The following is a 26,424-nucleotide window of genomic DNA, read 5'->3' on the forward strand; positions in this document are numbered from 1 at the left end:
CATCCAGGAATAAGAATGTGGCTGCTTTCCATTCAACTCAATCTGTAATGTTATTTGGCCATGTGTTTCTAAGTCGCTATTATTTCCAAAACATTTGCTTAACTTTTAAGTGGAAAAATGCTTCCATCACAATGCTGTTTTAGTTTAATGACTTTTCAATCACAAATGCTGTCCAGCACTATTATGGTCATGTTCATTAAAGATCTGGCATGTTCTCCAAAAGTTGCATTGGATTGACCATTTAGTTATCAACCAGGATTTGATGAATGTAACTATGGATCATGTCTGGTCTACAAGTTACGAACTTGATACAACTTTTGGCAATATTTAAAGTTTCTCAGCTGATCTTTGCAATTCCAATAATTTGTGGGACATTTGTTGTTTTAGAATGCAGAGAAAACACTTTTTTAGAACTCAATTGAACTCCAATATTTCATCCTAACTTTTTATAGTGAAATATTTATATGAAGAACGGTGATCACTAAGCAGGAAAGGATTGTTACTGCCTGTCTTCTACGTTATGTTTATATAGAATGGAATGAGACGCTAAAATCTGTTATCCTTTGTAGTGTCAAGCGCTGTAATTGTTACATGGTTTGGGGAGGAGATATTGTCGGCAGCTCAAAGGGATCAAGCAGCAGTAGCGCTGATCTTGAAGTTGGATGTTTCATTGATCTAGCAACGGGCCGGTTAACATTCACAGCAAATGGAAAAGATCTCAGTACACATTACCAGGTAAAATGGTTGGCCTGTGAATGTTGAGTTTCAGAAATTCTGTCTGCTTTACAAAACTTTGAAGACCTGGTTAAAGGTTCTATTGCCTATTCTATTTTCTGCTAATAGGGGAACATACTGAAACATGTCGTGCTTAAGGATTATTAAAAATGCTTAAGTTTATTGAATGTAATACCAATAGTTGTATATGTTAAAACTGAAGATAGGAGCAAGAACATGCCATTCAATCTACCTGACTCATTCTGTTACAATATTTAAGCCATGTGCAGAACCTGATCAGAACATTTTCTTCTTTCCCCTGTTTTGAACTCAATGACAAGCCTATATTCCTCCATTGCCTATAATAAAGGAATCTGTCTATTTCTTTAATTTTTCAACCAAATCCTCATTCATTACACTATAGATTAATAAAACATGGAGGAAATAGGAGGGCTCAGCCAGTCAGGCTAGTGTAATTATGCTTTTTTTTTGGTCACTGATTAAAATTGCTTCTCCCTTTTCTGAGTTTATTGAATAAAAAGTTCGAGTAATAAAAAGCACAATAATAAGAACGTAAGAAATAGGAGCAGCAATAGGCCATTCAGCCCTTCGAGCGTGCTCCACCATTCAATAGGCTCATGGTTGATCTTCGACCTCAACTCCACCTTCCAACTTTATCACCATGTACCTTGATTCCTTTAGTATCCAAAAATCTATTGATCTTTGTCTTGAATATACTCAATGACTGAGCATCCACAGCCCTTTGGGTTAAAGAATTCAAAAAATTCACAACCCATTGAGTGAAGATGTTTCTCCTCATCCCAGCCCTAAATGGCCTACCTCTTATTCTGAGACTGTGATCCTTAGTACTAAACTCATACTCACCAGCCTGGGAAAACAGCTTCCCGGCATCTACCCTCTCAAGTTCCTTAAAAATTGCAGTGAGATCACCTCTAATTCTTCTAAACTCTAGGGAATATAAATCTATTCTACTCAATCTCTCCTCATAGGACAATCCCTTCATCCCAGTAATTGGAAGGTTTTTGCGATTGGAAGCCTGTGGCCAGTGGTGTACTGCAAGGATCGGTGCTGGGACCCTTGCTGTTTGTAGTGTACATTAATGATTTAGACGTGAATATAGGAGGTATGATCAGTAAGTTCGCAGATGTCACGAAAATTGGTGGTGTCGTAAATAGTGAGGAGGAAAGCCTTAGATTACAGGACGATATAGATGGGCTGGTAAGATGGGCAGAGCAGTGGCAAATGGAATTTAATCCTGAAAAGTGTGAGGTGATGCATTTTGGGAGGACAAACAAGGCAAGGGAATATACAATGGGTGGTAGGACCCTAGGAAGTACAGAGGGACCTTGGTGTACTTGTCCAGAGATCACTGAAGGCAGCTGCACAGGTAGCTAAGGTGATTAAGAACGCATATGGGATACTTGCCTTTATTATTTTTATTTACTTAGAGATACAGCACCGAAACAGGCCCTTCGGCCCACCGAGTCTGCCGACCATTTATACTAATCCAATATTAATCCCATTACCCTCTCACATCCCCACCTTCCCTCAATTCCCCTACCACCTACCTATACTAGGGGCAATTTATAATGGCAAATTTACCTATCAACCTGCAAGACTTTAGCTGTGGGAGGAAACCGGAGCACCCGGCGAAAACTCATACGGTCACAGGGAGATCTTGCAAACTCCGCACAGGCAGTACCCAGAATCGAACCTGGGTCACTGGAGCTGTGGTGCTAACCACTGTGCCACTGTGCCAAGGCGTAGAATATAAAAGAAGGGAGGTTCTGATGGAGCTGTATAAAACCCTAGTTAGGCCACAGCTGGAGTACTGTGTACAGTTCTGGTTGCCACACTATAGGAAGGATGTGATTGCACTGGAGAGGATGCAGAGGAGATTCACCAGAACGTTGCCTGGGCTGAAGCATTTCAGCTATGTAGAGAGACTGGATAGGCTGGTGTTGTTTCCTTAGAGCAGAGAAGGCTGAGGGGAGACCTGATAGAGGTATACAAAATTATGAGGGGCATTGATAGAGTAGATAGGAAGAAACGTTTTCCCTCATCGGCAGTGTCAATAACCAGGGGGCATAGATTTAAGGGAAGGGGCAGGAGGTTTAGAGGGGATTTAAGGAAAAAATGTTTCACCCAGCAGGTGGATGTAATCTGGAACACACTGCCTGAAGGGGTGGTAGAGGCAGGAACCCTCACAACATTTAAGAAGTATTTAGATGAGCACTTGAAACACCATAGCATACAAAGCTACGGGGAAAGTGCTGGAAAATAGGATTAGAATAGATAGGTGCTTGATGGCTGGCACGGACACGATGGGCTGAAGGGCCTGTTTCTGTGCTGTATAACTCTATAACTCTAAAACCTTTGCTGCAATTCCTCTAAGGCAAGTATATCCTTCAGTAGGTAAGGAGACCAAAATTGTACACAGTATTCATGGTGTGGTCTCACCTGGGCCCGATATATTTGCAGTAAGACCTCTTTGTAATAAAGGCTAACATACCATTTGCTTTTGTAATTTCTTATTATACCTGCATGTTAACTTCCTGCAATTCATGTACAAGGACACTCAAGACCCTCTGAATATGAACATTTCCCAGTCTCTCACCATTTAAAAAATATTCACCTTTTCTACTTTTCATACTAAAGTAGATAATCTCACACTTGTCCACATCATATTCCTTCTGTCACATTCTTGCCTGCTCACTTAACCTTCCTATTTCCCTTTGCAGTTTCTGCATCCGACTCATCTTATTTTCCTACCTAATTTTCCATCATCAAAAGACTTTGATACATTACACAGGGTCCCTCATCTAAGTCATTGGCTGGAATTTAACCAGCCCTCTGGAGATGGGCTGGCAGGCAGGATGGCTCATAAAATGGTGACGGAAGGTGTCAGGAGGGAAGCCAAACGTCGTCTGGCCACTGTGGGATATTCCCAGAAGCGAGAACGGCAGTGACTCATTCGCCCACCGAACAGAGGCAGGCGGCCAATTAAATCACTTAACTGGCCAATTAACAGCCACTTTACGACCCGCCAGCATTTTATTGGCCTTGGCACAGCCCCTTGTGCATGGGGAGACCACCAGGTGCATCGAGGCGGCCTCCCAGCTGCTTCTCAGGAGAGGGGTTGGACTTTCTGGCTGCTCCATAACCCACAAAGGGTGCCCCCGATGGCAATGGCTGCCCTCGCGCTTCCAACACTGCCGCTTGAGGGTTCAGGCACCAACATATTGAAAAAAATTCTTACCTTCCCTTCTCAACATGGAGACAACCTCTCTTCCCTCCAGTCTCAGCAGTGGCCACCTCTATCAATGGCACTGCTGAGGCTGCCAAGTTTCCAGCCCTCTGATTGGGCCGGCAGCTCTGAAAAGCAGGCTGCAGCCCTTAATTGGCCAGTGATCCTGGCAGTGTCATCTTAATTGGCCATCGGCAGTAAAATTGCTTCCGCGGTCCCACTGTCCTTCCATGCGGGCTTGGGACCCGCTTTAGGTCCCGCCAGCGGGACTTCCTTGCTTGAGGTAAACTTCAGCCCATTAATACAGATTGTAAATAGCTGAGGCTCAAGCACCTGCAGTACCTCAATGGTTACAACCTGCCAACCCAACATCACCTATTTACTCCTACTCTCTGTTTTCTGTCCTTTAACTATCCTCGTTCCATGCCAATATATCACCCCAGTCCCAAGAGCCCTAATTTTGTGTAATAACCTCTTGTGTGGTTATCTAATGCTTTTTAAAACTTAAAATACACTGCATCTTCTGATTTCTCTCTTATCTAACCTGCTAGTTACACCCTCAAAAAACTCTAATGGATTTGTCAAACAAAATTCCTCTTTCATGTTGACTCTATGCAACCATACAATTTTCTAAGGGCGTCCTCTTACAGCGTCCTTAGTAATAGATTCTATCACTTTCCCAACTGTAGATGTCAGGCTAACTGGCCTTTAATTCCATGTTTTCTCCCTCCCTACTTCCTTGAATAGCAGGGTAGTGTTTGCTATCTTCCAATCTAAAATAATCATTCTAAAATCTAGGAACTTCCAGATAATCAAAACCAATGCATTCACTTTCTCTTTAAAATCCTAGGATGTAGGCCTTCAGGTCTAAGGAATTTGTTTGCTTTTAGTCCTATTAATTTCTCCAATATTATTTCTTCACTAATACTAATTTCTTTAAGCTCCTCATTCTCACTAGATCCATGGTTCCCTACTACTTCTGCAATGTGGTTTGTGTCTTCTACTGTGAAGATAGATACAAAGGAAGGAATTTTAACCACAAAAAAGGGCAGGTTTGGGTCAGGTGGTGGTTAAAGTCTTAAAAATCGATTCTCGACACGCACCCTCCTCCAGTCTGCCCACTTCTGGCTTTAACTAAGGCTGGAAGGTGGTCGGGTGACCATGCAATGGTATTCAGGGTGTAATTGTGGGAGAGTGGTTAAGATGATGGACTAGAAATCTATTGGCGTTTCCCTGTGCAGGTTCAAATCCTGATGATTACAGTTTATATATTCAAGGCTGAGTTAGACAGATTTTTGATCTACAAGGGTATTGAGGTCCTGCAGGAAAGTGGAGTTAAGGCCACAATCAGATCAGCCATGATCTTATTGAATGGCAGAGCAGGTTTGAGGGGCCAAATGGCCTACTGCTCCTATTTCTTCTTATTATCTTATTATTAACCTGCTCCAAGGAGGTAGATAGATACTATTAATATGATAATGAGGTTGCAAATAAGGCTACTCTTTTGGCAGCATTATAATCCTCTTCCTTTAATCTTTAACTTCTCTTGTTAGCCATGGTTAGACTACCTGTTCCTTGGGGTTTTTAATTCCTTAAGGGAATGTATATTTGTTTTGAATTATGAATTATTCATTTTAAATTTTGCCATTGCTTATCATTTAATCTAGTTTCCCAATCTAAATGAGCTTACTCCCCCCTCATAAATTTGCTTTGTTCAAATTTAAGACCCTAGTTTCACACTTAACTAGATCATTTTTAAGCTCAATATAAAATTCTAATATATTATGATCATTTATCCCCAGTGGCTGCTCTACTACAAGGTTATTAATTAAACCTGTCTCATTGCACAATACTAAATCTAAAATAGCATATTCCCTGGTTTCAAATCACTTTCAATGTTAGCTGTAAGCAATGCACCAGATTTCTGTTGTGCTTTAGGTCCACCTAACCTCCCACAAAAGTATGCTTAAACTCTAATCTCAGAAGAGTAATTCAGTTGTACCACATTGATGCTTTTCGCCTGGTTATTCTGATCCAAGCTGCTTAATTATAAATAGTCAATTTAAAATCACTTTAATTCAGAACTGAATGGTAATTATCAAGATCGTTCCACTTACTACATTCTACAGCCATTAGCGGGGAGACATTCACCTATTGTGTTTAGACAGAATATCACCCTGTTCCTCAAATATATATTTTTTAAAATCTGCAAGTGCTTAAGGATAATACAAAAAACCCTATTCTTTTATATGTGACTATTTTTCAGATTGAACCTGGCACAAAGTTATTCCCAGCTGTCTTTATGCAGGCCACAAGTCCAAATATGATCCAGTTCGAACTTGGAAAATCAAAGGTATTTGTTTCAAAGTCTATTGCTCTCACATATAAATATGTTGTGACTTTCTGACTGTTGGAATGCAGTAAAACAGGAAGGTCCTACTGAAGAGGGTTTTGGTAAAGTGATTCCTAGAATGCAAACTTTTACTCCAGCTCTGGGAACAATAAAGCACCCATCTGTAAGTTACAGAGCGCAGTGTCATTTGGCAAGTTAATGCAAAAAAGTAACAATCAGGTTGCTTTTATGGAATCTCAATTGTTATATTTAATGGGCAAAGATTTCAGCTGCCAGAAACTCTGCACTGCCATTATGCCACGAAAGGACTTAAGGTCACAGAACGCATAACTGGCAATGCTTGAGGACAGCATCCTCCAAAGGCTAGAGGGGGCATTTACACAGCTGTACCATCTGCTGCATACCATTTGCAGGGAAACCCCCATCATAGGGACAGATAGCGTTGTAATAATCTGTTGTTAACAGATATATTAAGTAAGTGTGTAGTGCATTGTAGAGAAAAGTCAATACTTTTATCTCCTTTTTCCATTATGATAGCCATGGGACCATGATCCTGCTGTGTAATTTCACTGCGTTGCTAGACATTCCAAAGTACAGGAGACATTAATAGCATCCACACAGCCATATGGCAGCACATTCCTGCTGTTCTTGTGAAACCACCACTTGCTTCTCCTGCACACTGTGACTTATCTAGTGTTTTCCTACTGAAGGGCGCTGCCTACATTCTCCAGTATATGTGTTTGGATTTGTGTTTGCCAATGGTGATAGTGGCAGAGGGTGCTGTGAGCTGCTATCTTCGTCTGGGCAACCTTTAGGTCTAAAATGTCATAGAATGACGATATGTTAGAACGCTGGTTCCAAGGACCACCTGCAAATAGAGTTTGCATAGCAAACTAATGTATTTTTTTGATATTCGTTCAATATGTGTCGCTGGCAAGAATTGCCCACCCTGAATTGCCCACCCTGAATTGCCCTCGAGAAGGGGGTGGGGAGTCACCTTCTTGAACCACTGTGGTCTGTGTGGTGTAGGTATACCACTGTACTGTTAGGGAGGGAGTTCCATATTTTGACCCAGCGCCGAGGAAGGAATGGCGATATATTTCCAAGTCGGGATGGAGGGGAACTTGCAAGTGATGGTTTTCCCATGCACCTGCTTCCCTTGTCCTTTTAGATGATAGAGGTCATGGGTTTGGAAGGTGCTGTCGAAGAAGCCTTGGTGAGTTGCTGCAGTGTATCTTGTAGATGGCAGACATGGCAGCCATGGTCCACCAGTGGTGGAGGAGTGAATGTTTGAGGTGTGGATGTGGTGCCAATCAAATGGGTTCCTTTGGCCTGAATGGTGTTGAGCTCCTTATGTATTGTTTGAGCTGCACTCATCCAGACAAGTGGCGAGTATTGCATCACACTCTTGACTTGTAGCTTCTAGATGTTGGGCAGACTTTGGGGAGTCACGCTGCAGAATTCTGAGCCTCTGACCTGCTCTTGTAGCCACAGTATTTATGTGCTGATCCAGGTAAGTTTCTGGTCAGTGGTGACCTGCCCGGGAGATTGATGGTGGAGAATTCAGCGATGGTAATGCCATTGAATGTCAAGGGCAGGCGGTTAACTTGTCTCTTTTTGGAGATGGTCATTGCCTGGCACTTGTGTGGTGGGAATGATACTTGACACTTAACAGCCCAAGCCTGGATGTTGTCCAGGTCTTTCTGCATGCGGGCACAGACTGCTTCATTATCTGAGCAGTTGCAAATGGAACTGAACACTATGCAATCATCAGTGAAAATCCCCACTCCTGATTTGATGATGGAGAGAAGATCATTGTTGAAACAGCTGAAGATGGTTGGGCCTAGGACACTGCCCTGACAAACTCCTGCAGGGATGTCCTGGGGCTGGGATAATTGTCCTGCAACAACCACAACCATTTTCCTTTGTGCTAGGTATGACTAACAAATGGAGAGCTGAATGACAGTTTCAGCCAGGCAAACTGGGCAACTACAGAGCAATACGGTGTGCAGCACATGCTTGGCACAGAATGAGTGCATACACACTGCATACCGTGGGCTGGATTTTAAGCAGCTGGTGGTGGTCCCAACAGCAGGCCAAAAAGACAAGGAGAACCCCGCCTCAGCCATTTGAGGGACCTCCGGTTGCATTTTATGGCGCTCGGGCAATTTAACTGCCCGGTGACAGCAATCCTGCCTCAAAGAGCTGCTGGCCAATCAACCAAAGAGCCAGCAGCTCAGCAGTCCCAGCAGTGCCACCAGGAGCGGGACCTGGAGCATCCATGGAGCCCCAGACTGCAGGTAAGTGGGGGCGGACTCACCAGGGCCAGTCAGGCAGGGGGTGGATTATTGAGGGCAGTGGGGTGGGTGGTGGCACTGGGGCGGCCTTTACTGCCGGGGCCCTCCATGGACCACAGATTGCCCACGGAGGAGGTCCTCCACCACCAGCCCACGGTGAGGCTGCCTGGAGTTACTCGGCTTATTCATGCGGTGAATGTCCCCCGCCCCACCCCCCACCCAAAATGCTGGTAAAATGCCAGCGGCAGTGGGAAGGGGCCCTTAAATGGAAATTAGTTGGCCACTTAAGGGCCTCAATTGGCCTCTGGGCAGAAAGTCTTTGATCTTCCCTGCCCCCGACAAAATTCAGTGACGTCAGGAAGGCAACAGGCACTCCACACACTGCCTTCCCTCGCAGTTCTAAGGACCCCCACCCACCCCTGCCCATCCCTAGAGGGCTCACAAAATTCAGCCCCATATTGGACCCTTCAGGGTCCCGAATATTTTTGCCTGGTCCTGGTACATTGGCTGAAAGGTACGATTCTGTGAGTATGACTGTCAGGCTGCTGCTTGACTAGACTATGGAACAAGTCTCCCAATTTTGACACATGTCCACAGATGTTAATGAGCTGGACTTTGCAGAATCAGCTGGGCATGCCTTTGTTGTGTACCTAGATCAATGCCAGGTGGTCCGTCCAGTTTTATTTCTCTTAGACATTTTTGTAGCCTGCTCGGCCATGTTAGAGGGTTTGGAGTTACATATCGGCCAGACCAGGGAATGATGGGAGATTTTCTTCCCTCAATGTCAAGAGTAAACCAGGTTACTTTATATGACAATCCGATAATTTCATGTTCACAGTTACTGATACCAGCTTTTTAATTCCAGGTTTACTTAATTAACTGAATATAAGTTCCCCAGCTGCCCTGGTGGGATTTAAACTCATGTCTCCATATCAGTAGTCCAGGCCTCTGAATTACTAGTCCACTATGCTACCATACCCAATAATGTGATGCTTGGCTGTGTGGTTGTGTGCATGCATGTGTATGAATGACTGACTGGGAAGAGACAAAAAGACATCACAAGAACAGAATTGTCTTGGCCTTGAGTTCAGGGAAGGGCTCTGTTTTCATCATCTTCTATCCTTCAACACTTTTGTAGGAAAGAATGTCTCGGTCATCTCTGCAAGGGAATTCTGTGCACTATTCCAGTTTGGGTCTATTTCCTTGTGTTATGTGCTCTCTCATCCTGCAAACAGAGTAGTAGTCTTGAGATGTAAGGTGAAAGAGTGTATGCACTGTCACAGATAATTGTGTAACTTGAAGCCCATCCTATGTGTTGGGATCATGCAATTAGGTTGTGTTACAATGGTTTGATGTGAGAAACCTATTAAGATGTCTTGTGCACACAATTGAAAAAATAAACAAAATGCATCCCTGCACGCTTGCAGTAATGTTTTCTAGGCATGCTGGAAGGAATAGTCTGGTTACATGTTCAACATTTGTGACCTAGGATTAGATTGTAGAGGCCCACTGAGGGTAGGTTTAGGATAATTCTCTCTTATGTCTGTCAGATACTGTGAAACTGTCTTAGATTAGGCTATTTGAATTAGAGCATGACCTGACCTGAATCTGACAGTCACTCTTCCAGGTCCGGCATTTGGGCTAGGGTCGGGCGGGCCAGGTCGGACACAGTGGCAGTGCTGCCTTTTGGTCAGGGAGGGAAAGAGTAAGTTTCATTAATTTCCGGTAGTCGGGTCAGGTCGGGTCGGGTCAGGTCGAGTGTGGGAAAAAAAACAAAGGACTTGGGCCCCGGTTAGATGTGGTTGGGTCAGGCCCAAGTCTGTATGGTGTAGGTACACTCACAGTGCTGTTAGGGAAGGAGTTCTAAGATGTTAACCAGTGTATCTAAGATAGTGATCTTTTTAAGGATATTAGTGCACCACACTGCAAAGTTCATAAAGTAATGTTTCTGATCATAATGGTAAATAATACTTCCACTTTTTCTTATAATAGAAAGAGCAAATAATATTGAATAATGGTTTGTTACATTCACATGACTGTACATTAAAAGGCTGTTTATGATTTCTCTCCTGGTACAGAATGCTATGCCTCTGTCTGCAGCTATATTTAAAAGTGAAGAAAAGAATCCTATTCCACTGTGTCCTCCTCGTCTTGACGTGCAGATGATCACACCTGTTCAGTGGAGTAGAATGCCCAACGACTTCCTCAAAGTAGAAACAGCACGGATTAGTGATCACCATGGCTGGGTAGTGCAGAGCCTTGAGCCATTACAGATGATGGCACTGCATATTCCTGAGGAGAATAGGTCAGTCTACCTTGAACTACTGAAATCCCCACCACTTATGCTATCCTCGCTTATCCCACACAGCTGGCTATATTGGGCAAATGGGACTAACCCTTTGCCATTAACATTGGCATCAATTACAGTGGTGCTGCTAAAAATGTATGAAGTGCATCAGCTAATTTGTGCAGTTCAGTCCTTATTGGCTTTTTAAAAGCCAATTTCTTTGTATGACTGCATCCAATCAACATCTAAATTCACAACAGAAACAAAAGACAGACAATATGAATAGAATCCAGACCTTATTTCAGAATTTGACCTGATCTCACATCAAATGTATCAACTCACTGGAGCTTCCCAAAGTCTCAACTTTCCATCTGCCTCCTATAGTTGTTCACAGTTAACAGTGTGAACAGCTGATGGAAACTTCAGGCAGCTTCAGTCAGCTGTTTGCATTACCAACTGCAGGAAGCAATCCAAAAGTGGAGACTTCTGGCAGTTTCATTTAGCTTTTATGTTTAATCTGAGATCAGGTCAACGTCTGCTACAATGTCTTGGTTCGTTCAGATTGATTTTACTGTCTACCGCATATAGTTGGCAGATCACTTTAGCATAAACCCGCCTGCTCTATACCGTGGAAACTGTGTGTGTGTGCCTATGTGTGTATCTATATTGATATACACAAATACTGTGCTCTGTACACCCTATTATGCCAGTTACAATCAATTTTTAAAGCACCTTTATTAAATTGTTACGACCATGTGGTGTGATGTGGGTGGTTCCCAATGTTCAACTCCCCACCTGACCACAGCAAGTATTTTGTTGTTAGGTTTAACCCCTTGGTGTTTCATTTTTTCAAATAAACAGACAGTGATAGGTTTTCTTGTAGGTTTTAAAAAACAGTAAATCAATTGTTTATTGATCAATACGCCTTATACTGAAATCGTCACATCCACATCCACTCACGCATTTACTCATGCACACAAAGACACACACACACACACACACACACATGAAGAGACATATAGAGAGGGAAAAAAGGAAGGCAACTTTTAGTGGGAGGGGGAGTCACAATAAACCTGTTGAATTCTCTTGGAAATCAAGTTCTCAAGGGCTGCAGGCCTGAGATGATTGTAGATTTCTCTCTTGTTTGAAGGTTCAGCTGAAGATGGTAGGACACTTCTGGTTCACTGCTGTCTCATGTTGATGTAGGATTTTACTTCAGGGAAGGTGCCTTCTGGCTTGCTGGAAGCAGCTGCTAGATGTTGCTTCTATCTCGCTCTCTCTATTTTTCTCTGGCTTCAGGCTGTCTTTTTTAAGGTAAACCTGTGCTACTTCTCACCTCCTGGTAGGATACATTCTCATTTCTTCCCTATGGTGATCGCACAATGGCCCAGGACATGACTATTTCACACCTTTTTGTTTCAGAAGACATTCAATTCTCAAATGTTTTTAGGATGGGTGCAATTGACACCTCTTAGCTTTGAAGATTTTCCCTTTGTCTTTGTCAGACAGTTTGAATACACCTTTGATGGCTATCTTGGACCACTGTTCACTTTTTAAAATAAAGGTTCATTTTTTCAAAGACAAAGTCAGTTTTTCATAACTCTTCAGAGTCAGTCCATAGTTTGTATCATCACATTTCCAGTGTGCATGATAAGATTGATAAAACAATGCACTTATTTATTCCAATGATTTATCCTTGTTGATTAGAGCAGGTTGCCTGTAAGGTAATTGTGACATTTTTAACCAGTAACATTTTGGAAAATTATTATTAATATTACACTTTATTTTATTATTTTTGTTTACTTGTCATCAAAGTGAAAATTGATGAGCTTCAAGAAGGGGTCATTGCATTATTTCATATCCAGAAGTATCATCCATTCCTTAACAATGAAGAACATAGATCTTGTACAATAGAGAGGTCCCAGCAAAACTCTATGCTCCCTTAAACCTCACATATCGGAAGAGTACATCATACCTCATCAATGTAACTTTATCCATTTCCAAAATTCTATATCTTTCTTGATTATTTAGGTTAAGATGGTGTGATTTCTTATTTTTGTTAATTAGGAAATTAATTACTACAGCCCATTACAACCAGCTGGGAGAGTTGAATTTTATCTTATTCCTTTGGTTCACCTGTTTCCAAAAGGTCTTTTATTTGTCTGTTAGAGCTTAATTTATTATGTTTATTGAAATTTTCAGGTGTATAGATATTCTAGAATTGGCTGAAAATCAAGACCTCATGAAGTTCCATTACCATACACTAAAACTCTACTGTGCTCTCTGCGCTGTGGGTAATAATCGTGTAGCCCATGCACTTTGCAGCCACATTGATCAAGCTCAACTGCTGTATACAATTGAGAACCAATATCTGCAAGGACTTCTACGTAGTGGATTCTATGACCTCCTCTTAAGTATTCACTTAGAATCAGCAAAAGAAGCCAGATTAATTATGAACAATGAATTTATCATTCCCGTAACTGATGAAACCAGGAGTATAACATTATTTCCGGATGAAAGTCGGACCTGTGGACTTCCTGGAGTTGGTCTCAGTACCTGCTTAAGACCTCGATTAAACTTCTCAATGCCATGTTTTGTTAACATCAGTGAGAATAAACAACAATATAGTCCAAAGTTACCATTTGATATTCTTAAGGCGAAAGCAATTGAGATGCTCACAGAAGCTGTGACAGGTGGTGGACCGCACATTAGGGATCCTGTTGGGGGAAGTGTGGAGTTTCAACTTGTTCCTATTCTCAAACTGGTTAAAACTATGCTGATCACTGGCATGTTTGATGATAACGATGTCCACAAAATCCTGCTTCTGATTGACTCTGATTTGTTTGGTGAACCCCAAGAAAAGACAGTGGAAGAGGGCAAAACAGAAAAAGAAATGGTCACCAAAAATGAAGAAAAGGCTGTAGAAGCTGGTGAAGAAACAACACAAACAGCACAGTCGCCTTTAAAAGGATTGCTGGAAAAGAGTTTACCAGAGTCTGTGAAACTTCAGGTACAAAACTGTGTAAAATCCAGTTCAATGCCATTTCCCCACCATGTGACAATTTTCTGCAAATACATATTTAATCTTATTTGACCTCCTGTCACATCGATGGGAAGTCAGGGGAACTGAGATATGCCCAGTATCAAAGTAAGTTGCCATTCACCACAATGGTCTTCCATGAAAATTTAAGTTAAATGAAACTAATGGCTATTAAATGCAACAAGGTTAGTACAAAATGTATTAATTAAATAAAAGTAGTGGTTATTTGATAATAGGATCAATCATTTAATTGAACAGGTTTGCAAAAATTTATAAATTTAATAAGGGGTATTTAATGCAATGGAGATTCCCCCAATTGCATGAATTAAATGCAGTCTTTCAAAATTCATTAAACATCTCTGGGAAAATTGCAGAGATATATTATATTAATATTTAGAGATATAGCACTGAAACAGGCCCTTCGGCCCACCAAGTCTGTGCTGACTGTCAACCACCCATTTATACTAATCCTACATTAATCCCATATTCCTACCACATCCCCACCTTCCCTCAATTCCCCCACCACCTACCTATACTAGGGGTAATTTATAATGGCCAATTTACCTATCAACCTGCAAGTCTTTGGCTGTGGGAGGAAACTGGAGCACCCGGCGAAAACCCACGCGGTCACAGGGAGAACTTGCAAACTCTGCACAGGCAGTACCCAGAATTGAACCCGGGTTGCTGGAGCTGTGAGGCTGCAGTGCTAACCACTGCGCCACTGTGCTACCCCATGTGCAAGAACTATAGAGTGGCGATATTAGGGGATTTTTATTACCCAAATATCAATTGGAATAATGTTAGAGTGAAGGGAAAGAAGCGGGAGGAATTTTTGAAATGTGTTCAGAACTTCCTTGACCAATATGATCTCAGTCCAACTAGGAAGGAGGCAGTGTTGGATCTGGTGCTCGGGAATGAGGTAGGCCAAGTGGACCAAGAGTCTATGGGAACATGTGGGTAAGAGTGATCATTGTATCATAAGGTTTAGATTAGCACTGGAGAAGAGCAAGGAACAATCTAAAGTAGAACTTTTATATTGGAAGAGGGCTAACATCAATGGGATGAGAGGAGATCTAGCCAGGGTAAAATGGAAACAAAGATTAACAGGAAAAAATGGAACGAAACACTGGGTGATCTTTAAGGAGGAGATCTTTCAGGTACAGGCAAGGTATATCCCAACAAGCAGGAAAGGCATGGGAACCAAAGCCAGGGCTTCTTGGATGATGAAGGAAATAGAGAATATGATGAAACAAAAAAAAGACAGTGTATGATACATGCCAGGTGAATTCTTCAAACGAGAACCAGGCCAAATACAGTAAGTTGAGAGGGGAAATAAAGAGAAAAATAAGCCTGGCAAAGAGAGAATATGAGAATAGAATAGTAGTTAATGTAAAATGGAATCCAAAAATCTTCTACCGGCTTGGAAATAGTAAGCAGGTCGTTAGAGGCAGGGTGGGGCTTATTAGGGAAAAAGGGGGTGATATATGCTTAGAGGCGCAGGGCAAGGTGAGAATACTTAAAAAGTACTTTGTATCAGTGCTTACTAAAGAAGATGCGGACAAAATATCAGGGAAGGTGGAGATGGTAGAAGTAATGGATGGAGTGACAATTGATAAGCAATCTATACTGGAAAGATTGGCTATGCTCAGAGTGGATAAGTCATCTTGTCCGGATGGTTTGCATCCCAGGTTGCTAAGGGTGTGGAGATAGCAGACGGGCTTCCCATAACCTTCTAATCTTCTCTAGATATGGGGCAGCACAGTGGCGCATGGGGCGGTGCAGTGGCTAGCACCGCAGCCTCACAGCTCCAGCGACCCGGGTTTGGTTCTGGGTACTGCCTGTGTGGAGTTTGCAAGTTCTCCCAGTGACCGCCTGGGTTTCCTCTGGGTGCTCCGGTTTCCTTCCACATGCCATGCGGGTTGATAGGTAAATTGGCCATTGTAAGAAAATAAATTGCCGCTAGTGTAGGTAGGTGGTAGGAGAATTGAGGGAAGGTGGGGATGTGAGAAGGAAAATGGGATTAATGTAGGATTAGTATAAATGGGTGGTTGATAGTCAGCACAGAGTCAGTAGGCTGAAGGGCCTGTTTCGGTGCTGTATCTCTCTATGACTCTAAGATTGGAAAGTAGCAAATGTAACACCCTTGCTCAAGAAAAGATGTTAGGCCGGTCAATTTAACATCAGTGGTGGGTACATTTTTCGAAACAATAATCAAGGAAAAAAATCAACAGGCACTTGAGAGGTTTGAATTAATTAAGGATAGCCAGCACAGATTTGTAAAAGGCAGATCATGTGTGACTAATTCTATTGAATTTTTTGATGCAGTAACAGAGAAGGTTGATGAAGGGAATGCAGTGGATGGTGTTTATATGTATTTTAAGAAGGTGTTTGATAAAGTACCACATAAAAGGCTGGTTAACAAAATTGAAGCTCATGGTATAAGAAGGTCAGTGTCAGCTTGGATAGAAAAATCTGTCTTAAGGACAGAAAACAACAAGTTTTAGTAAATGATTGTGTTTCAGATGGGAGGATGGTAGACAATGGCATTCCCCAAGGTTCAGTGCTAGAACCACTGATTTTTGATATATCTAAATGACTTGGATTTTGTAATACCGAGTAAATTTTCAAAATTTGCCAATGATACCAAATTTGGAGGTGTGGCAAACAGTGAGAATGATACCAATCAACTGAAACAGGGCATAGATAGATTAGTGGAATGGGCAGAGAAGTGGCAGATGGAATTTAATACAGGGAAGTGAAGTGTTGCATTTCAACAGAAGGGATAGTAAAAGGCAATATAGGCTGAATAACACAGTTCTAAAGAGTGTGCAAGGACAGAGGCACCTGGGGGGTGGGGGTTCATGTACATAGATCATTGAAGGTGGCAGGACACATTGAGAGAGTAGTTAACAAAGCATATGGGATCTTGGGATTCAGAAATTGAGGCATTGAGTAAAAAAAATTAGGGAAGTTATGCTGGATCTTTGTAAAGCTCTGGTTAGTTCACAGCTAGGGTATTGCATCCAGTTCTGGTCACCACACTTTAGGAGGGATGAGAAAGGTCCTTGACAGGGTGCAGAGGAGATTTACCCGAATGGTTCCAGGGATGGGGGATTTTAGTTACAAGGTTAGCTTGGAGAAACTAGGGTTGTTCTCCTTGGAGCAAAGGAGATTAAGGGCAGATCTGATGGAGAGGCACAAGATTACAACAGGTTTATGTAAGATATACAAATAAATTATATTGCCTTAGATGATGGTACAAGGACTAGGGGACACAGATTTAAGCTTTTGGGCAAGAGATACATGGGGGATGTGCGGAAGAAATTTTTTCATGCAGCGGGTGGTAATGACCTGGAAGTTGCTGCCTACAAGGGTGGTGGAAGTGGAGACGATCGATGATTTCAAAAGAAAATTGGATAGGCATTTCAGGAAAGTAAACTTGCAGGGCTACAGGGATAGAGCAGGCGAATGGGGCTGAATGGATTGCTGTACAGAGAGCCAGCATGGACTTGGTGTGCCAAATGGCCTCCTTCTGTGCCATAATGATACTATGACTCTAAGTACAAAAACAAAAATTACCTATGAAAGTGTTGTGGGGAAAAAATGGTGGCCAGAACATGGTTCCATTCGTAGTGGAAGATTTGCAACAACAACAACTTTGTGCCACAGTGCCACCTAATGGCCAGAGGCCTAAAACTGCAGCAAGATACAGTCATAGAGTCATAGAACAGTACAGCACAGAAGGACGCCATTCAGTCCATTGAGTCTGCGCGACTCTTTTGAAGAGCAATCCAGTTAGTCCGACTCCCCTACTCCTTCTGCACAACGATGCCATTATAAAAGCATTAACATGTTTTAAAGGGTTTTTTTTCCCCATTTGAACTGTTGGCATGAAAGGGTGACAATATCTATCTTAATTGCTATACAGTGACCCCCTTGTTGAAAGTATATATATAGTTATCGGGTCAGAATGATTTGGAAATTGGCTTTGCTTTGCTGCTCCCTTGATCAAATAGCCTGCTGATACCCGCTGTTTCAATTCATGTGGAGAATGGCCTCGTGGGGATTGGAGGGGAGAAAATTGGGAAAATAATCAGTGTCATAAAGTAGCAACATGCAAATTTAATGTAGAAAATTCTAAAGTGATTAAAATAATCACATATGATTCCTATATGCAACATAATGAAAACATAAAAATAAAATCAAAATACTGCAGATGCTGGAAATCTGAAATAAAGACAGAAAGTGCTGGAAAAACTCAGCAGGTCTGGCAGCATCAGTGGAGAGAGAAGCAGAGTTAACGTTTCAGGTCAGTGACCCTTCTTCAGCACTGACAGATATAAGAAATGTAAAAGATTTTAAGCAAGAAAAGAGGAGGTGGGGCAAGAGATAACAAAAGAGGTGTAGGTAGGACAAGGTCATAGAATAGCTGACCAGAATGTCATGGAGCAAAGGCAACCAATAAGTTAATGGTGTGCTGAAAGACAAAGCATTAGTACAGATAGGGTGTTAATGGACTGAAAACTGAACAGCCACAAGCACAAACATGAAAAACCAGTGGGTAGGCACAATAGAAACAAACTGAACAAACTAAAATAAAATGAACACAAAAAATAAAAGAAAAAAGAAAAAATAACAAAGATAAAAGTAAAATGGAGCCCGTCATGCTCTGAAATGACTGAACTCAATGTTCAGTCAGGCAGGCTGTAGCGTGCCTAATCGGTAAATGAGATGCTGTTCCTCGAGCTTGCTTTGATGTTCACTAGAACACTGCAGCAATCTCAGGACAGAGATGTGAGCATGAGAACAGGGGGGAGTGTTGAAATGGCCAGCAACCGGAAGCTCGGGGTCATGCCTTCAGACTGAGCAGAGGTGTTCCGCAAAACGGTCACCCAGTCGGCGTTTGGTCGCCCCAATGTAGAGGAGACCACATTGTGAGCAGCGAATCAGTACACTACATTGAAAGAAGTACAAGTAAATCGCTGCTTCACCTGAAAGGAGTGTTTGGGGCCTTGGATAGTGTGGAGAGAGGAGGTAAATGGGCAGGTATTACACCTCCTGAGCTTGCAGGGGAAGGTGCCGTGGGAAGGGGACGAGAGCCCACTGACTCCCACAGCTACCTCGACTACACTTCTTCACACCCTGCCTCCTGTAAGGACTCCATTCTATTCTCCCAGTTTCTCCATCTTCAATGCACCTGCTCTGATGATGCTACCTTCCATGACGGCGTTTCTGATATGTCTTCCTTTTTCTCAACCGAGGACTCCCCCACCCCTCACTGTGGTTGACAGGGCCCTCAACCGTGTCCGGCCCATTTCCCGCACCTCTATCCTCATCCCTTCCCCTCCCTCCCGGAATCGTGACAGGGATCCCCTTGTCCACACTTTCCATCCCATCAGCGTCCAAATCCAAGGGATCATCCTCCACCATTTCCACCACCTCCAGCGTGATGCCACTACCAAAGGCATCTTCCCCTCCCTTCCCCTGTCAGCATTCCGAAGGGAACGTTCCCTCCGCGACACCGTGGTCCACTCCTCCATTGCTCATACCACCCCATCCCCTTCCCACGGCACCTTCCCCTGCAATCGCAGGAGGTGTAATACCTGCCCATTTACCTCCTCCCTCCTCACTATCCCTGGCCCCAAACACTCCTTTCAGGTGAAGCAGCGATTTACTTGTACTTCTTTCAATGTCGTGTACTGATTCGTTGCTCACAATGTGATCTCCTCTACATTGGGGCGACCAAACAGAGATTGAGTGATCGTTTTGCGGAACACCTCTGCTCAGTCCAAAAGCATGACCCGAGCTTCCAGTTGCTGGCCATTTCAACACACCGCCCTGCTCTCATGCTCACATCTCTGTCCTGCGATTGCTGCAGTGTTCCAGTGAACATCAATGCAAGCTCGAGGAACAGCACCTCATTTACCGATTAGGCACGCTACAGCCTGCCGGACTGAATATTGTGTTCAATAATTGCAGAGCATGATGGGGCCCCCCATTTTACTTTTATCTTTAGTTCTTTTTTCTTTTATTTTTTGTGTTCATTTTATTTTAGTCGTTCAGTTTGGTTCTACTGTGCCTCCCCACTGTATTTTTTTCGTGTTTGTACTTGCTGCTGTTCAGTTTTCAGTCCATTAACACCCTATCTGTACTAATGCTTTGTCTTTCAGCACACCATGAACATATTGTTTGCATTTGCTCCATGACCTTCTGGTCAGTTATTCTCTGTGACCTTGTCCTATCTACAACTTCTGTTTTGTTATCTCTTGCCCCACCCCCGCTTTACTTGCTTAAAATCTTTTACATTTCTTATATCTGCCAGTTCTGAAGAAGGGTCACTGACCTGAAACGTTAACTCTGCTTCTCTCTCCGCTGATGCTGCCAGACCTGCTGAGTTTTTCCAACACTTTCTGTTTTTATTTTAATAATGAAAACATACTTTATTTTAATGGAATATACAAGTAACTCAGAAGCTTCTCCAATGGTTCAGCTGATCAAGACAATGAACAATTATGCCATACAGGCTGGAATGGTCCTAGGTTTGAGACCCAGGCTCTGCTGAGTTACTTGATCTTAGTAAAGACACTACAATTGACCGCATCCCGAAGGGAAAATTGCCCATGGTTTCTCCTGGTCACTATCCAGTGACTCATGCTGAAAGTCAGCAAGTATGAACTGGATCAAGCTTGGATGCATTCATGTTGCAGCTGAATAACTCATGAAACTTTTAAGGCTCTCTGGTGGCCAGCACCTGTGGAACCATGTCCCACGGAGTGATGCTACAATTTAAACTATAATTACAAAGTCTTAGTAAACCAAAGAAAGCTTGTCATGTATGAGTTTCAACATGTTGTTTCTGTTCCTGGGACGAACCACATTTGATTTTACAATACTTAAAAGTAGATGCAGATCAAATTATGATTTTGTTTAATGTTAAACTGATGTTTGAGTAGCTCATAAGTATATATGTGTATGTATAATTTTAATTAACAATGTATTGTTTAGAGACAATAAGTCTTTTAGAAAAGAATGTAATTGGTTTTGTTTTCCAGATGTGCGAACTGCTGCACTACTTCTGCGATTGTGAACTTCGGCATCGAGTTGAAGCCATTGTTTCTTTCGCAGACAAGTTTGTTGCAAGGCTGCAACAGAACCAAAAGTTCCGATACGACGAACTTATGCTAGCCTTCAACATGTCTGCGGCCTTGACTGCTAAGAAGACTAAAGAATTCCGTTCACCTCCTCAAGAACAGGTAATGTTTATAATTTCTGTCAATGGATCAGCTGCATTTATTTGATGGCACTTCCACCACTGGTATCCTTCACGTTAGTAGCAGTGCTATAAAGTAAATGAGGACAGTGCTGTTGCTTCATGAGAATCCAAGACCAGCCTTCCTCAGCTAATAGGAAGGTTCTGGTGAGCAATTTAAAATCTTTTAGAATGCAGTTGTACTACCGCTTTCACAACAATGCAAAGTTGTTCAGAGTGTGCATCAACACAAAAATGGCAGTTTAGCCATTCATCCTCTCATGCATAATAAAGCCTTGGTTGTCAAGCTTTCTTCAAGAGGCCCACCTCACACCACTTTCAATATGCACAGAGTGTAGTGGATTTTCCTGGGCAGGCAGTACACATGGACAATTTTGTATGAAGCACACCAGCAGTGCGCTCCACCAGAATAATATCTTCAGCACCCCAAACCTCCTATTGAACAGAATTACCGCTGAGCAGGTAGATGTTTTGATGTAGTATTGGAACAGAGGGGAGAAAGGCCAGGATGCAGCCTGCATCTTTAAGGCAGCAGCAAATTTAAAAGGGAAGGTAAAATTAGAGTACAAGAGAAAGCTAGCTAGAAATATAAAGACAGATAATAAGAGTTTCTATAGATACTTTAAAAAGAAAAGAGTCAAGAAAGTGAGCGTTGGTCCTATAAAAAGTGAGTCTGGGGAATTAATAATGGATTAATAAGGAGATAGCAGATGAATTGAACAGATATTTTGCATCAGTCTTCACTATTGAGGATACAAGTAACATCCCACTATTAGCTGTAAGTCAGGAAATGGAAGGGAGGGAGGAACTCAAGAAAATTACAATCACTAAGGAAGTGGTACTGAAAAGATTGTTGGAGCTGTGGGCTGACAAGTCCCGGGTCCTGATGGACTTCATCCTAGGGTGTTAAAAGAAGTGGCTAGTGAGATAGTTGATGTGTTAGTTTTAATTTTCCAAAATTCCCTAGATTTGGGGAAGGTTCCTTTAGATTGGAAAATAGCGAATGCAACTTCTTTATTCAAAAAGGGAGGGAGACAGAAAGCAGGAAACTACAGGCCAGTTAGCTTAATATTTGTCTTAGGGAAAATGTTAGAAGCTGTAATTAAAGATGTTATAGCACGGCATTTAGAAAAATTCAAGGTAATCAGGCAGAGTCAACATGGTTTTGTGAAACGGAAATCATGTTTAACCAATTTATTGGAGTTCTTTGAGGGAGTTACATGTGTTGTGGATAAAGGGGAACTGGTGGATGTATTGTACTTAGGTTTCCAGAAGGCATTTGATAAGGTGCCACATCAAAGGTTATTGCAGAAAATAAAAGCTCATGGTGTAGGGGGTAACATATTGGCATGGATAGAAGATTGGTTAGCTAACAGGAAACAGAGAGTAGGCATAAACGGGTCATTTTCTGGTTGGCAAGGTGTAATGAGTGGTGTGCCACAGGGATCTGTGCTGGAGCTCCAACTTTTTACAATTTATATAAATGACTTAGATGAAGGGACCGAGGGTATGGTTGCTAAATTTGCTGATGATACAAAGATAGGCAGAAAAGTAACTTATGAAGAGGACATAGGAGGCTACAAAGTGATATAGATAGGTTAAGTGAGTGGGCAAAGACCTAGCAAATAGAGTATAATGTGGGAAAGTGGGAAATTGTCCACTTTGACAGGAAGAATAAAAAATAAGCATATTATCTAAATGGTGAGAAATTGCAGAGCTCTGAGATGCAGAGGGATCTAGGTGTCCTTGTGCATGAATTGCAAAAGGTTAGTATGCAGGTACAGCATATATTTAGGAAAGCTTCTAGAATGTTATTGTTTATCGTGAGAGGAATTGAATACAAAAGTAGGGAGGTTATGCTTCAGCTGTACAGGGCATTGGTGAGACCACATCTGGAGTACTGTGTACAGTACTGGTCTCCTTATTTAAGGAAAGATGTAAATGTGTTGGAGGCAGTACAGAGAATGTTTACTAGACTAATACCTGGATGGGTGGCCTGTCCAAAGAGGATTGGACAGGCTAGGCTTGTATACACTAGAATTTAGAAGAGTAAGAGGCGATGTGATTCAAACATATAGGATCCTGAGGGGTCTTAACAGAGTGGTTGTGGAAAGGATGTTTTCCCTTGTGGGAGAATCTTGAACTAGGGGTCACTGTTTAAAATTAAGGGGTCGCCCATTTAAGACAGAGATGAGGAGTCTTTGGAATTCTTGTCCTCAAAATGTGGTGGAAGCAGAGTCTTTGAATATTTTGAAGGTAGAGGTAGAAAGATTCTTGATAAGCAGGGGGGTGGAAATGTGGAGTAATCATTTCAGCCATGATCTTATTGAATGGCCCAGCAGGCTCGAGGGGCCGAGTAGCCTACTCCTGCTCCTAATTGGTATGTTCGTATGCCTCATGGAACATCCATAAGGATATAGAATTTTACAGGTAGTCGGGGAAAAAATTATCCTAACAGCTTCTGATAAATAGGGGTAGGCAGTGGCGTAGTGGTATTTTCACTGGACTAGTAACCCAGAGACCCAAGGTATTCCTCTGGGGACATGGGTTCGAATTCCACCACAGCAGAAGGTAGAATTTGAATTTCATTAATAAATCTGGAATTAAAAGCTAGTCTAATGATGGCCATGAAACCATTGTCGATTGTTGTAAAAACCCATCTGGTTCACTAATGTCCTTTAGGGAAGGAAATCTGCTGTCCTTAACTGGTCTGGCCTACATGTGACTCCAGACCCATAGCAATGTGGTTAACTCTTACATGCCCTCTGACATGGCCTAGCAAGCCACTCAGTTGTACCTAACCGCTACAAAGTCTATAAAAAGGAATGAAACCGGACGGACCACCCGGCATCGACCAAGGCACCGGAAACGACAACGGCAAACCCAGCCCTGTCGACCCTGCAAAGTCCTCCTTACTAACATCTGGGGGCTTGTGGCAAAGTTGGGAGAGCTGTCCTACAGACTAGTCAAGCAACAGCCTGACATAGTCATTCTCACGGAATCATACCTTACAGACAATGTCCCAAACGCTGCCATCACCATCCCCGGGTATGTCCTGTCCCACCGGCAGGACAGACCCACCAGAGGTGGTGGCACAGTGGGATACAGTAGGGAGGGAGTTGCCCTGGGAGTCCTCAACATCGACTCCGGACCCCATGAAGTCTCATGGCATCAGGTCAAACATGGGCAAGGTAACCTTCTACTGATTACCACCTACCCCCCTCCCTCAGCTGATGACTCAGTACTCCTCCATGTTGAACACCACTTGGAGGAAGCTCTGAGGGTGGCAAGGGCACAAAATGTACTCTGGGTGGGGGACTTCAATGTCCATCACCAAGAGTGGCTCAGTAGCACCACTACTGACCGAGCTGGCCGAGTCCTAAAGGACATGGCTGCTAGACTGGGTCTGCGGCATGTGGTGGGGGAACCAACACGAGGGAAGAACATACTCGACCTCGTCCTCACCAATCTGTCTGCCGCAGATGCTTCTGTCCATGACTGTATTGGTAGGAGTGACCACCGCACAGTCCTTGTGGAGACGAAGTCCCGCCTTCACATTGAGGATACCGTCCATCGTGTTGTGTGGCACTATCACCATGCTGAATGGGATAGATTTCGAACAGATCTAGCAATGCAAAACTGGGCATCCATGAGGCGCAGTGGGCCATCAGCAGCAGCAGAATTGTACTCAACCACAATCTGTAACCTCATGGCCCGGCATATCCCCCACTCTACCATTAACATCAAGCCAGGAGACCAACCCTGGTTCAATGAAGAGTGCAGGAGGGCATGCCAGGAGCAGCACCAGGCAGACCTCAAAATGAAGTGTCAGCCTGGTGAAGCTATAACACAGGACTACTTGCATGCCAAACTGCGTAAGCAGCATGCGACAGACAGAGCTAAGCGATCCCATAACCAACGGATCAGATCTAAGCTCTGCAGTCCTGCCACATCCAGCCGAAAATAGTGGTGGACAATTAAACAACTAACTGGAGGAGGTAGCTCCACAAATATCCCCATCCTCAATGATGGGGGAGCCCAGCACATCAGTGCAAAAGATAAGGCTGAAGCATTTGCAACAATCTTCAGCCAGAAGTGCCGAGTGGATGATTCATCTCGACCTCCTCCTGAAGTCCCCAGCATCACAGATGCCAGACTTCAGCCAATTCGATTCACTCCGCGTGATATCAAGAAACGACTGAAGGCACTGGATACTGCAAAATCTACAGGCCCTGACAATATTCCAGCAATAGTACTGAAGACCTGTGCTCCAGAACTTGCCGTGCTCCAGAACTTGCCGTGCCCCTAGCCAAGTTCTTCCAGTACAGCTACAACACTGGCATCTACCCTGCAATGTGGAAAATTGCCCAGGTATGTCCTGTACACAAAAAGCAGGACAAATCCAACCCGGCCAACTACCGCTCCATTAGCCTACTCTCAATTATCAGTAAAGTGATGGAAGGTGTCATCAACAGTGCCATCAAGCGGCACTTGCTTAGCAATAACCTGTTCAGTGACGCTCAGTTTGGGTTCTGCCAGGGACACTCAGCTCCTGAACTCATTGCAGCTTTGGTTCAAACATGGACAAAAGAGCTGAACTCAAGAGGTGAGGCGGGAGTGACTGCCCTTGGCATCAAGGCAGCATTTGACCAAGTATGGCATCCAGGAGCCCTCACAAAACTGAGGTCAATGGGAATCAGGGGGAAAACCCTCCGCTGGCTGGAGTCATACCTCGCACAAAGGAAGATGGTTGTGGTTGTTGGAGGTCAATCATCTGAGCTCCAGGATATCACTGCAGGAGTTCCTCAGGGTAGTGTCCTAGGCCCAACCATCTTCAGCTGCTTCATCAATGACCTTCCTTCAATCATAAGGTCAGAAGTGGTGATGTTCGCTGATGATTGCACAATGTTCAGCTCCATTCATGACTCCTCAGATACTGAAGCAGTCCATGCAGAAATGCAGCAAGACTTGGACAATATCCAGGCTTGGGCTGAAGAGTGGCAAGTAACATTCACGCCACACAGGTGCCAGGCAATGACCATCTCCAACAAGAGAGAATCAAACCATCTCCCCATGACATTCAACGGCTTTACCATCGCTGAATCCCTCACTATCAACATCCTACGGGCTACCATTGAGCAGAAACTGAACTGGAGTAGCCATATAAATACCGTGGCTACAAGAGCAGGTCAGAT

The 26,424-nt window shown here is 43.1% G+C and overlaps 1 protein-coding gene across 1 annotated transcript in view; it reads left to right on the forward strand.

The window, feature by feature from the left end:
* Window positions 1-26,424, forward strand: part of ryr3 (ryanodine receptor 3) — a 423,842-nt gene that overhangs the window by 116,016 nt on the left and 281,402 nt on the right. Inside the window, exons 34-38 of the mRNA XM_068038163.1 lie at window positions 570-735; window positions 6,249-6,335; window positions 10,711-10,937; window positions 13,122-13,929; window positions 21,012-21,212. Of these exons, the coding sequence (XP_067894264.1) occupies window positions 570-735; window positions 6,249-6,335; window positions 10,711-10,937; window positions 13,122-13,929; window positions 21,012-21,212 (1,489 nt within the window). The remainder of the gene's footprint in view (window positions 1-569; window positions 736-6,248; window positions 6,336-10,710; window positions 10,938-13,121; window positions 13,930-21,011; window positions 21,213-26,424) is intronic.

This window comes from Heterodontus francisci, chromosome 9 (genome assembly GCF_036365525.1).
Source record: "Heterodontus francisci isolate sHetFra1 chromosome 9, sHetFra1.hap1, whole genome shotgun sequence".
NCBI lineage: Eukaryota > Metazoa > Chordata > Chondrichthyes > Heterodontiformes > Heterodontidae > Heterodontus > Heterodontus francisci.